Genomic DNA, 13,313 nt, shown 5'->3' with positions numbered 1-13,313 from the left:
AACCCTCTAGGTATCAGAGAAGGCCCTGTGCTATAATTTTCCTAGAATAATAATGTCAAACAAATGACAATAGAAAGCCTATAAAATTTGCAGCCAGCTGGGCAAATTCTCATGTGTGAACCACAGAAACTGTAAGTGCCCATACAGAATATTTTGTCTTGATCGGAGCTGCTTCAGTCTACTGTGTCCCTTGCCAGAGTAGCTGTAATCCCCTCACTTGCCAGCTGCAAATTCTGGCTCCATTGAGTGAACTTTGAGGAGCTCCAGCCCATCTCAGACCAGCGTTAAGTGTGTGCTGTATTGGAAGTTTTTGCCTGGGTAGTTAAATGTAGGTCGATGATGCTTTTCAGCATTAATGTTAACAGGATATTAACCAGGAATCAGCATGCATCAGAAATTATTATTAGTGCTTATTTTCAGATTCCCCAAAGAAGATGGAGAGGGCTTTTGTAACCCAAGTCTTTTGTGAGTTAGTTATTTTTGTCCTTGTGTACTTGCTATTTCATGTTCCATTGTTCGGATAACAGTGTGGGCATTAAGCGTGGCTGTAATTCCTCCTCTTAATGGTATTCCACTTCCCATGACTCTTGCTTAGTTTCGCCTAATCCTATCTCAAGCAATGTCTTGATGAGCCAAGAAGGTCCTGGGCTGAGGTGAGGTCTGAACCAATGCCGAAAATGGCTTTGAAGAAGACTAAGTTAGAATAATTCTTTGTGTCATCTGATCACTAGGTTGTACAACTTCGTTCCAAAAAGGCCATGTTCAGCATTGCACCTCAAGAGTTCTATCTATGTTTCAACTCCTTTTCTCTTTGACAGGGAGGTAAAAATGACTGTGTGTAATTTACTGTAAGTCTCTTGGTCGCGATGCAATATTCTTTGTCGAACTAGGTCGGTATGACTCATTTTTTGAGAAGCAAGATAAAACTACTGACAAAGTCTCGTTACTTCTGACAAAAAGAGACTCAAGGCTACTCCCCATCTTGTTTCAGGGTACTCCACACCTTATTCATTGGGTCCTTCAGGGTGACATGACGTTTATGAATTCTTTCATCTTATAAAAAAATACTAAATGCTATTCTATTTGACCGTTAAATCACAGAATACTACATAAGCAGTAATGCCCTTGGCCACAGCTGCCCATTTTGGAGACCACGTAAGTTGTGCAGGGAGGTGGGAAGTTCACCTTGTCATGCACTGTGGAGGTTTCAGGACCCCATCCTGGCCAGCCCCGGAAGGCTCCTCTTGGACCAGGGTCAGCAGTGGGGAGCAGGCTGTAGGAAGGGTCAGTTGCCCAGGTAGGACAGGCGTGATTCAGCTGTGGGATACTCCTGCTTAAACCACTAACTCGTGTAATTGATCCCCAGTGTATGGTTAATACATATACTCCCTCAAATAGTACCCCTTCATTTACCCCTTACCACTTACAATAGCCTTCTAGCCCAGAATTGCAGTTTGTTTATTAGAGTTTGTTTATTAGAAGCAAAAAGGCCGTTCAGTTCTTTAGATAAACTGGAAAAAACCCACCAAAAAACAGTCACCAAAAATTACTTTTACATAGAAATAAATTACAGGGCAAACAGCATTCAACTGTAGCACTGTATTTTGGGGAGTGGAAACTGTGGACTGGAGCAAAGATTCAGAGCAGTGCCTAGGGGAAAGCTGCTGTATCTGATACAGATATAAATATGTACATGAAATCAACAGTGCTTCATTTAAGAATCAAGTCTGCATTTTTTAGTGATGCAGTGAATTTTTCACTGTAAAAGAAAAACACTCCACCTACCCAAGATACTTACATGTGTACACTCAGAACAGCCAACTAAAATAGAAAATGTTTAGCTGCTACAAATAGGTATATAATGAGAAGTTCTTAATTAACATCAGATTATCTTAAACCAATAATAAATGTCATGTTCTTTTTTTGTGTATTGGAATGGAAGGGATATGTTCTGAAAGGCAATTAAGAGAAAGATGGTGCTTGCCTGATTCTTAAAGTAATGTTGTCTTTTACTGGGGTGGTGTGGGTGCTGATTGAAGTACACAAGCATTCCCACTAGAGGGGGGTCCACTCAGCCTAGGCTGTAATGCATTTTGGCTTTTTTTTTTTTTTTTTTTGGAAGCTGAGCATGAGGAAAACCTCATGTTGTCCCACATCTTTTTTCAGTCCTTTATGTTGCGTATCTTATGGTGTCAGCAGTTACTTGTCTCTTACTTAGCTTAACTGTCTTTTATACGAGGAGGTGAAAATGTAAATGAATGGACTAACACACCAGTACACTGTTAAACACAGTAGTAACAAAGAATACGGAGGATGTTTCATTGCATCATCTGCAAAGTGAGGACAATTATTTATCACAGAAGTGGTGTGATCATTCTTGGAAAAGTAGAAGCAGCACTATCAGACCTGTTCAATAACATTTTTAATTAGAATTGTTATCTATACTAGCTTCGCTCCAAGCCATTTTACTGTCTTTGTGAGCCTTATGTTTGTAAGCATAAAAGAAAATATTTCTATATGTAAAAGAGACTAAGAGTATGTTAAACCAACATAAACTTCTGCTTTACTCTTTGATGGCACAGTTTGTTGTTCTCAGTTTCTTGGTGAAAAGAAGGATTGGATTTTGCACGTGCTGGTCATTTTGCCAAGTTAATTAATGTCTTTTGGAACTGTGGCAGACGTGAGCATTCTCTTGGCCCTGAGCAGGAGCTTCCTTAGCAGAGCCCAGGTGTTGACAATTCGCCTGTGCTTTGCAGTGACGGTCCTGGCATGTCAGGTGGCCTCTCTGTAGATGAGGTGCAATGCGGAGCCCAAACTAAGACTCTGCCCGATCTGTGCTGGGTTGGTGCAGGGGTTCCATGCCATCCCATCCATGTCGTGCTTCTGCAGGGAGGGGACAGACAGCCCTGGACAGGCTCAATGGGGCTGTCCGCCCAGCTGGGATGCTTGGGAAGGAGAGGGAGGAGGCAGGGGCAGCAGGGCAAGGGAGACAGAGTGTACTGGGGCTGGCAAGGCATCAGCAACTGTGGTGGATTCCAGGAGAGAGTCAGAGAAGGACCCTGTGGCACAAAGAAGGCTCCATTTTTCCCTAATGAATCTCCACAATAGAAATGTAGCACAGTAATAAAGCATCCACTCTCTACAACTACTTGAAAGGTAGAACAACTGAGGTTTGTAGCCAGGTGAAGGGTCAACATCTTCTCCCAGGCAACAAGTGCCAGGACAGGAGGACATAGCCTTTAGCTGTGCCAGGGGAAGTTGAAGCTGGACATCATGAAGAATTTCTTCACTGAAAGGGTGTTTAGGTATTGGAATGGGCTGCCCAGGGAGGTGGTGGAATCACTGTTCTTGGAAGTGTTCAAGAAACAACTGGACATGGCGCTTGGTGCTGTGGTCTGGTTGACATGGTTGTGTTCCATCAAAGGTTGAACGTGATGATCTTGGAGCTCTTTTCCAACCCTTATGATTCTATGATTAATGGGACTGGAGATAGCATCTGGGATATGTGACTGCATAATACTGGATAGAGAAACTGAGTGAGTTTGAACAAGTTTTGGCGTCTATCTAGTGGTGGTAGCTGGATGCTGTACCGAAGCAGTAAGCCTAGTGAAAATGAGCATTCACACTTTAGATGTGCACCACATTAACCCTAACTGAGATGCTTCTGGTAGTGGAATGACTTTTTTCAGAAGCCACCTGAGCATCTGAGTAGGGCACTGTATTGTGACAAGCAGTCATACAGTTATTTCCAATCCGGTAGCTGATTATTCTTTTTGGCCCTGGGCAAGTCACTTAACCCTCTGTCTGTTTCTTCATCTGTAAAATATATTATGGATATTTATCAGTCTCACCAGGACTGATTGTTTAATATTTATAAAGTGCCTAAAGGATTAGAAGCTTAATATAAGGAGCTAATACATATCATATCATTTTAGATTGATTTTATTTACTTGGATTTTTTTTTCCTACCTCCAATTGAATGAGATGCTATTTTGTAGCCTCTTACTGCCATTCCTAACTAGCTGGACAGGTCACAATTGGGTAACTCCAAGGTTCATTTTCTTAATTTATTCTTAGTTCCTATAAATGCTTTATCTCCCTCCTGCTTTTTTTTTTCCTCCCTTTTTTAATTTAGAGATGAAGAAATACCATATGTTGCTAGATCATGACATAAATATATTTAAGTGCTGCCATCATTGCTAGTTTATCAGCCTTTCCATTATAAACCCTCTTGTTCAGGGGTTTATAACTCTGGCATTATAACATGCTTCAGGCTGAAACTTCACATTCATTTTTTCCCTCTTGATTTGCTTTAAATCCTTCACTCTTCTTAAGTTAAACTGGAGATTAGATACATTAGTTATAGTTATACTAGTTGTATAAATAATAATGCAGCAGTAGGCATTTTAAATAGGATGTAAATCAGAGAAATAGAGAATTTCCTAGTTGTTAAACTGTGAGCCTGAGACTAGAGATCTGGGATTCTTTTTATGAGTGTGTCCCTGGCTTGGCACATGACTACTAAAAAATTATTTAACCTCTTTCTGCCTTACTCTTCTCTCTCTATATTGGGATGATGACATTTCTGACTTCACTGGTGTATTGGGAAGCTTAATTAATTAGAATTCATAAAAGCACCGAGATTCTCAGGTGAAAGGTGCTGAAGTGTGAAGTATTTTTAAGGAGTCTAATGAAAAATCGGTGTGCCTGCTTTCCTACGTCTGTTCCTGTTGTCACAGATTAGTGCATATCAACTCTAGAGCTGTGCAGTGTGTGGCAACCAGCAAGGGGTTTGGTCTGGAGCACAACTTGATGACCTGGCAGCTTGCTTTTCTCAGACTTTCAAACATTCACTGTATCTCTCAGCCAGCTGATCTCAGCCTTTGCCTGGGGAGCTTGTGTTCCCTGAATTCTACAGTTTTCAAACAATTCTCTAGCTCAAGACAAGACAGGAGCCTGCAACCAAGACCTTGGCTGCAGAGTTTCCCCTTATTGCTGTTCCACTTGGTGCTGGTGCAGAAGTACCCAGCCTGCTTAGAGGGTAACCAGAGGGGAAGAGTTCAGGTGTTTCCAGCTTTTTTTTTTTACAGGGATGGACCGTGGCAGATCATTCTAGTTGTGCTCAGGCAGCTTTTTGGTGTAGTCAGAACTCTTTATGGAGAAAAATGTTCCAGCTGTAGTACAGTAAATTCTGGGACACTGACAGGTACTCTTTATGTCATTCAGGTGGAGAAACCTTGTTTGTGTCATGAGGGATGCTCTCCGAGTTTCCTCACTTGAGGATTTCTGTTGTCAGCTGATAGTTTTGCACATCCTATCATATGTAGGTTTCCTAGGGTTGATCCAGACTGGCACCTTCATTTACAGATTTCTTCTTTGCCTGGAGTGTGGTGCTGTGCTCAGGAGAGAGAGGTTCTTGGTGGTGGCTAAATTTGAAATTATCTTTCTCCTTATAATTTCAGGTTGAAGTCTTGGCCTCCGAGGATGCTACATTTGGACACAAGGTGTGTAGTTTGGTGCAGTTTTGTTATATAGGTCCCAACAATATGAATTGTTGGATGTGATGCCACAGAAAATGACAATTTTCAACCTGAGAATTGAGGATCCTGTGACTTGCATCCATCAATTCAGAAACTTTCCCTTACGTGTGGTAATCTGAGAGTGGCACACAGGCTGTCTTAATCCTGTTCTTGGTATAAAACCTGTGAGCAAGTTTTACTTGTGGAAACCCATGTGGAGACATGGAAGGTCAGCTTAGCAGTAGTTCTTAAGATTGGACTTGCCCAAAAGCTGAATTTGTTCTTGTTCCATAGATTTGCAACTCAGAAATTGTACTTGTCTGCTTGGCAGTCTGCTGAGTTTGTTCAGGCCCTTTTTGACAAAGCATCTCAAGTAGAAAGTAGTTCACTGAACAGCTGCATCACCCTGTGTTCAACTGTAGATCAGTGTGTGGTGGGCAGTACTGTGTGTTGGAGAGATGACTTCAGACCTGCCCAGCTACATGGATGGACTGTGTCCTACGTAGTGCTCAAGTTTCTTTGGCCAGTGAGCATTATAGTGATGACCACTGTTTTACCTGAGCACTAATACCAGATGATTTTAATCAGGGCAGACTGTGTTTAGGCTTTATCTAGTTAGTCAGGAAGAGAGTGGATGGGGAAGGGAAAAAGGAGATTGTAGGCACAGTAGGCTAAATCATGACAGTGAAGAGTTTCCTGCTGCTGGAGGTCCATATGCTGTGATGCTTCTGCAGGTGAAAAAAATAGCAGTGCTATTACTATTAAGGTAAAAAAGAAAAGCAAGAAAATACTGAATAAGTTCTCCAGGTTTATTTGGAATACAATAAACAAAATTACCAGCAGAAAAAAAAAGCTTTAAAAGTACCTAAATATTCATGATGCCAGAATTTACGTTGTGTCTGTATTGTACATTTTTATGTTGATATGTGATAAAGTGATTTCAATAAATTATTAAAAAACAAACAGAGCTACTCCGGTATTATTTGAAGTATATAACATATGGTAGTCTTCAGTATTTTCTGATTTTTATTTAATACCCAGCAAGCATACAAAATATTCATTGAATATTTAATAAACCTTGAGGGTCAGCTCTTGTGAACTCACCTCCATAATCCTTCAGGTGGGTAAATAGAAATAGTACTGATGATTATTGTTGCCAGTTTCTCTTAGAGCTAAAGCACTGTGGAGGAGGCTTCTAAGTTTTTTTCATGGCTAGATTTGCAAGGTGTTTTTATGTCTTGTCATCCTGATGGACATCCTTTGAAACTCCTTTTTACTACAAAAACTTTTAAGAGTTTTCTGTTGCTAAGCTTCAGTTTTACAAAACTGAATCTGTACTGTTGCCAACTCTGAACGTCATTGTCCAGAGTCCCAAATATCTTTTTTCCTAAGATTCGTCTTCAAACCATCAGGATCTTTTAAACTCTCTTGTAATAGTAGCTTTATGTTATATAGTAAACTCTGTATGTGTAGGAATGTCATGTACTTTTTATCAATCAAAAAGAAAGCTAAATATATCATCCAAAACTTGTTAATCCCAGAATTTATTTTTGCTGTCTATTTAGACATGCTGCGAAAGCACTTTCTTCCCTTCTCTCCCTTAAGATATGCTTTCTTTACTGTCTGTCTCAATGACAAATAAAGGCTAGAGTCTCTGTTACATTAACAGATGAGTTGGTATGCGAACAAAGAATGTGTATAAGCAAAACTTTTCAAATGAAAAATGTTTAATTTTATAGATTAGATCATAAGTTGAATACCAGATAACACATTTGAGAAAGATGTAACATTAAAAATTTGCACCATGCAGTGCTTTCCTTGGTACCTGCTTTTAGCCTGAATTTTCCTCCAGGGCTATTGTAGAGTGTTGGAGGGAACTTTTTTGGGTTTGGGTGTAGCATATGTCTCAGCTTGGAACATTGTAGGGCCCCGCTGTATGCAAGAGCAGAAGCTTAATTTGCTGCAGGGGATGACTCTTCTTTTGACTGCATCCATTCTACCTATCCTTAGATGCCACTTAGTTTTAGGCTGTTGACAGGCTGTGTTGCCTGTAGATACATACAAGAATACTGTCTTTTTAAAAAAGGTATTTGTAGACTACTGAAAGAATGTACAATGTCATTTGTTGTTCTTAAATTCTCGATGATTTCAGTCTCATGGTAAATATGCATACTGGCAGCAAATGGGGCTGTTTCCTAGGAAAAGGTTCTGAATGAGATGTCAGAATATTGTTCAGCTTCACTGTAGTTATCATTGGCAAAGTGAAGATCTGGCTGATGTACTCTGCCCCTTGAATGGTTGAGTCTTGGATGATGATCATCATCATCTTCATAAGTGTGTGTAGAAATCAGGTACAGGATGCTTTTTATCAAGTTACGCATATTGATTTAGTCAAAATAATTCTTATTTTAGAAAATAAAATGAAAACAAATGAAATCGTGTCAAACTGTCAAAATACCCAGGGAAAAAGCACCTTGAAGTACCAAATCCTATCTTTACTCCTTAAGCATGGAACAGGTGCAAATTGCAAACCATTAATAGTAATCCTTAAAATTGTTTCCTCCGCCTCAGCTTTCTAATAAGTAAACAGTCTTCCCCAAACAAATGTAGGACATAAGGTATTTGTTGGAGTAAAAATGATATTTTAACATGAACTTTTTTATTTTCATTTTGTGCATATGTGAGACCAGTACTGTTTAAAAGGCCATAAAAATCTAAGCATGTTTTCAATCGGTTTAAATAAAAGTTGTCATTTGATAAGTATAAATATGTACAGATTTGATTGCATTGCTGTCCAAACCTTTCTTTTGGTTGAATAGAAGGAAGCAAACCCATTTAGCTTTCTGTGCAACTAATTTTACAGAAGGAGGAAGCTGTTGGTGTGCTGTAACAGCTTTTTCAAAGATGGTACACATGGTGTTCAGTTTAATTTACACATGCATTTGTGTGTGTGCTTGAATGCATGTTTGTTTTTGAAGAAAAACCTTCCAGCTTTTGACTGGCTCTTTTGTTCCAGTATTTTAGAAGTGTTATATGCATGGTTATATATGGAGAGACGTAGGGGAAATGACCACGCAGCAAATCATGAACAGCTGATGGGTGATCTGGGACAGGCTTAACAGTTATGCCTGGTTTGTTCAAATTCTGCTGAGGATAGACTTACATATATAGTAAGTTCCTTCAAAGCCTTAGTTGCCAAGAAGCTAACATAGAGTAAGAGTGAATAGATGGAGTGATATCTGCTCGAGTCTGTAGTCAACACACAGGAATGTATTTCAAAGCTGGAAACTCTTTAAGTCCCATTAATCTTACTACAGCTTAATGATGATGTGTAAAATACTAACAGTACCAATTTATTTTGTGTTTATTTTAGCTGAGTAGGAAGTTATATTTTAGCAGATGGGACCAGTGTTTGCAGATGGCAGAGAAAATAGGAGGAATACAAAGATGTGAAAAAGAAGGAGAAAGTGGGGGAAAAAAAAAGGTGCCCAGGGCAGAAGTAAAAGGTAAAAGGTTTAACCATTTTGAATGATGCTGATTTAAAGACTAAAGCAATGAACAAATAAAAATAAGAGTGTGTGAGTTTTTAAATCCTCCTAAAAGATTCAGATGCTCAATTTCCATTAGAACCTTTTAATCCCTGAGGTAGAATTGAAAATCTTAGTCTGAAAGGTTGGTTATTATGTAAAGATTTAACCCACATTTTATTGTTGTAGGAGCTGCACATTGGCATCAGTTGGAATTATGGTGTCAAATGCAGTAGCACATGCTTCACAGAGGCTGCAAATGGTGTCTGGCCCTATCTAGACAACAGGATGCCTGATTTTTTAAATATTTGTGCTCAGTTTGCTCTCCTTTCCCTCCTTTTCCCTAAGGGTTTTACTGTCAGCATCTACCTGACCCAAATAACGTCAGGTAGAGGAGGCTTTATTTGGTTAAGCCTGGTGAGATCACCTCGTGCATGTGTCCCAACCTGTCTGTGGACCTGTGGTGTGCCATAAGCCGCGTTTGCAGCGCCGGCTGCAGAGCCCGCCCTCCGCAGCTAATGCCGAGGTGCAGTGATCCCAGCTTAGTGCTGCATTAATATAAATAAGTTTGTTAATGGCAGTCTACCAGCTACATGTTAGAAGGCTCACAAGTTTGTGCAACAGGAAAAGAGACACTTATGTTCCCACAGTGGGGGAGCTCCATCAAGAACAGGACTCTCTTATTTGGTAGTGAGCTTTAATCCTTCCATTGTGTGTCATTTTAAGCTGTGTTGTGATGTAATTGGCTTAATCATTACTATTATGTTGCTTTGCACAAGTTAAGATTGTAATTTGACATATGGAAATAAATGGCAACTGGATTAGTGATTTGCAGGTGTCATTTAAAAACGGGGCAGGGAAGAAAGCCTTTCATATTTTGAAAGTGGCGTGTTTGCTAATGTACAGAGGCAGAATTAACTACACAACTGCATCTCACGCTGTTTTGAAGTAGGAGCGAGCTTCATCTGTTCTTTTCTGGGACTATGTGCTGCTGGGGTTGAGGAAAAAGAATCTCATTCCCGATGGATATGTTCACTGTAGGAGTGATTTTATGTTTCCTTTGCGGAAGACAAATACAGGAGTAAAGCTTTCTCTTTGATCAAGAAATCAGCATAATGGAGATACAGCTCTATTAAAGAAATACGGCGAGGGTGGTATTTCTGATGTGGATGTGTCTGTGTGGTGGAGCTTCCAGCATTGTTCATGGAACTAGCTGTATTTATGTTTTATGACACAACATAAAGTGATGACCTTGTCTCCGTAATTTAGTAACTCTGGAAGTTGTTTAGAGAGTCTGTTCCTAAGTCTTTTAAAGTATGTGCTGATGGATTGCATTTTTTAAATGCTCTTTCTCTGATACAGGATATATGTTTTTAAGAATCAAATGTGCTCAGACTAAAACATTTTTCCTCCCAAACATACTACTTTTACTTTATTTTATTAAGGTGGTTTTTTTGGTTGCTTTGGTGGGAGAGCGCTGGGCAGAGTGGGGAGGCTCATGCTTTTGGGGGAGGGGTTTTGCTTTCCTCCACCTTGTAGATGATGCATTATTGCAACAATCATCACATCATGGTGCATCTTCTGTATTCTACTTATTTTCATATCCCAGATAGCAGAAGTTCAAATCCCGAGGGTAAATTGAGCTACACAGTGTAGCTATGTGTCACCTTTCTGGTTTGAAGCATAGGACATCAAAGGGAATACATTTGGTGGCTGCCTGTGAGTTACGACTGTGCAAACCTAGAAGGAAGCTGTTGTTCTTGCAATATCTGTAGCAGAACCCTTGAGCTATGAGATGGAGATGGCATGAGATAAAATTGAGAAACATGTTCTCAAGAGACGTTTTTCTTTCTCTCTTTTTTTTTTTTTAATGTATTAGCTTGATTGCAATAAAATAGTACTTCTTGGAAAGAATAAGAAAATTAACCACTGAAAGTGAAGAAAAAGTAGACATAAAAAACTGTTCTCTTTTAATGCTCACCTTGTTTAAGACAGCTTTCTTTTGTTGAAGACTGTAAGCAGCCTTTGCTCCTGCCATCTGGTGGTTACTAATAAAAGCTGCGTCTTCAAAGCCAAATTAAATTGTTTTAAAGCCAATTAATCCTTTTCAGAAGAGAATGTTTTCAAGGGTCAGAATTATCTCTGTCTTGATGTGTTGACACTTGGATTGTCTGTGTGTGCTTAGTTTATGGGGAAATATAGAGAAATGAGTCCTCATTTACATCTGTCTTTGCACTGTTGACTTAGGTAGGAACCTGGGAGTTGTAAATAAGTTTTTGGATTTGTTTTAGCTTAGAAAAGATAGTTATTCATATTAACCTCCAGTAAATTCTGTTTTGCTACTCATAGGAGAGTTAGGATTGTATGTTTCCCCAGTTCTGTTGTTCATTTCTTTGTGGACTTGTTTCACCAGAGGTGTTCAGATGACTAAAAGGATTTTCCAACCTTTTTTCTTTGACTCATAGTTAAAGTTGTGTTTAGGGGTTGCTGACGTCTCTTGAGTGCCCTCTGTGCTGGGTGTTTTCTAAGGGCAGAGAATGGCATTAAAGCATGGACCACGGTGCTCTTTTCATTTTCTTAGGGACCCCTTACAGATGTATCGAAGTGTTTTGAAGTACTTACGATTAAGTAGCAGCAACTTGAACAGGTTTCTTCCTGAGTAACCTGTGCATATCATTGCTATGCTATTTGGGACAGTCCAAGAAAACACAAAACTGAGAATTTTGCGATCATGTTTTAGAAATTTCATCTGCATAATCAATAGCTCTTAATGTCCTGTAAGTTTAGTCTCAATAAATACATCTGTGGTTTGTGGGTTTTTTTCCCCAGTTAGTTGTATAGGAATTAAGAGGCACACCAAGAGATTTACGGCCATAAGCTCATCTCTGTCCATCGTAGAGTCCTAATTGTGGTCCAGCTTTGTCCTGAGTGCTGCAAGCAGTAGAAGAGTGCATCTAACCACCTTGAGTGTGGAGGGTGAGTCCAAAAAGCACCCACTTGAGGTGTCCCACTACTCACAACTTTGTCCTGCTTCCCACGTGGAGAGGATTTTAAAGCTCTCTGGGAGAATGGAAAAAAGTGCAGGCCTCCTGGAGGTCATGATGCCTCCTTGTGCAGTGAAGGTGGGTCTGGACAATTCCATAACAATCTTGCATAAAAGACAAGATGATCCATAGAATAGGAGAAAAGAAAGATATGTTAGCTGAGAAGCCCCACTTGTCAGAAAGTCATGATCGGCTGGATAAAAATAAGAGTTGGTTCTCTCCTCCTTGTGCCCTGTGCCCACACTGCTGTAGTCTCAGGAAAGACAAGACAAGGTGAGGTTTTTGGAAGGACCTGTCTCCTGTGGCAGTGTCCCTGTGCGTATACAGCATGTCAGGCTTTCTTGGATATTTCCTTTTTTGCTTCTCTTGCCAGTGATCCAAACTAGCCATAAATACATGTTTAATGTTCCTTTTCAGCATGAAGCATCTCATGGTGCTTGCAGAATAAATACTGATGGCCTCAGGGTTACGCTTAGGCAGTTTACATGGGTATGTGGTAGCATTTATTTTTCAAAGTTCCCAAGCACTCTGTGGCAAGCTGGAGTGAGCACAGATGGTAAACATGCCCTCCTCAGAACCCTTGGACATCGTTGGCCTGTGGTTTGCCCAGTGCCCTGCAACCAGCTGGGATTAGTGCTAAGAAAACATAAACTGCTCTCTTTTTTTCTACATCATCTCTACTTTTGGACATACATAAATGTGATGAACAGCCTCGCTCTCCAGCACTGCATGGTTTAGGTTATCAAGGTGTCGATGGGGCCACATTTTGGGTTTTGATACAGATTTAAAGCTCCCACTGCCTTCCTGGGAGTACCAGTGTGGAGTTTTCAGAAGATGTGTATGCAATTCATGGCAACTGTTAGGTAGTTGCTAAAATAATGTCTGTAAGTAAGAATCGTGGAATGGTTCAGGTTGGAAGGAACTTTAAAGGTCACCTAGTTCCAATCCTCCTGTCATGGACAGGAACACCTTTCAGCTACATCAGGTTGCTCAGAGCTCCATCCAAGCTGGCCTTGAACACCTCCAGGAACAGGGCATCTTTCTGGGCAACTTGTTCCAGTGCCTCACCACCTTCCCAGTAAAGGCTTGGCAACTAGTTTTGCTTTTCTGATTGATGACTATCCCTCATTGTGCAGTCCTATGCCCATTTAGATTGCCACTATGTTAAAATGAGCTGCTGCAACATTGAACCATCGAGCTTTTGTGGTGGCACCAGCAGCAGC

The 13,313-nt window shown here is 40.2% G+C and overlaps 1 protein-coding gene across 5 annotated transcripts in view; it reads left to right on the top strand.

The window, feature by feature from the left end:
• The window catches only part of LOC121673552 (AT-rich interactive domain-containing protein 1B-like), a 206,718-nt gene that overhangs the window by 76,621 nt on the left and 116,784 nt on the right, over window positions 1-13,313 (top strand). For 4 of the 5 annotated variants that reach the window (XM_042046925.1, XM_042046923.1, XM_042046927.1 and 1 more), the window contains exon 2: window positions 5,463-5,504. The exons of the other annotated variant lie outside the window; for it this stretch is intronic. In XM_042046925.1, the coding sequence (XP_041902859.1) occupies window positions 5,463-5,504 (42 nt within the window). The remainder of the gene's footprint in view (window positions 1-5,462; window positions 5,505-13,313) is intronic. 5 annotated transcript variants of the gene reach the window in all.

This window comes from Corvus kubaryi, unplaced genomic scaffold, assembly GCF_017639235.1.
Source record: "Corvus kubaryi isolate FWS band 111438036 unplaced genomic scaffold, C.kubaryi_AGA036_p1.0 65499, whole genome shotgun sequence".
Lineage (NCBI taxonomy): Eukaryota > Metazoa > Chordata > Aves > Passeriformes > Corvidae > Corvus > Corvus kubaryi.
Note: the sequence above shows the minus strand (reverse complement) of the source record. Positions and strands in the feature narration are given on the sequence as shown.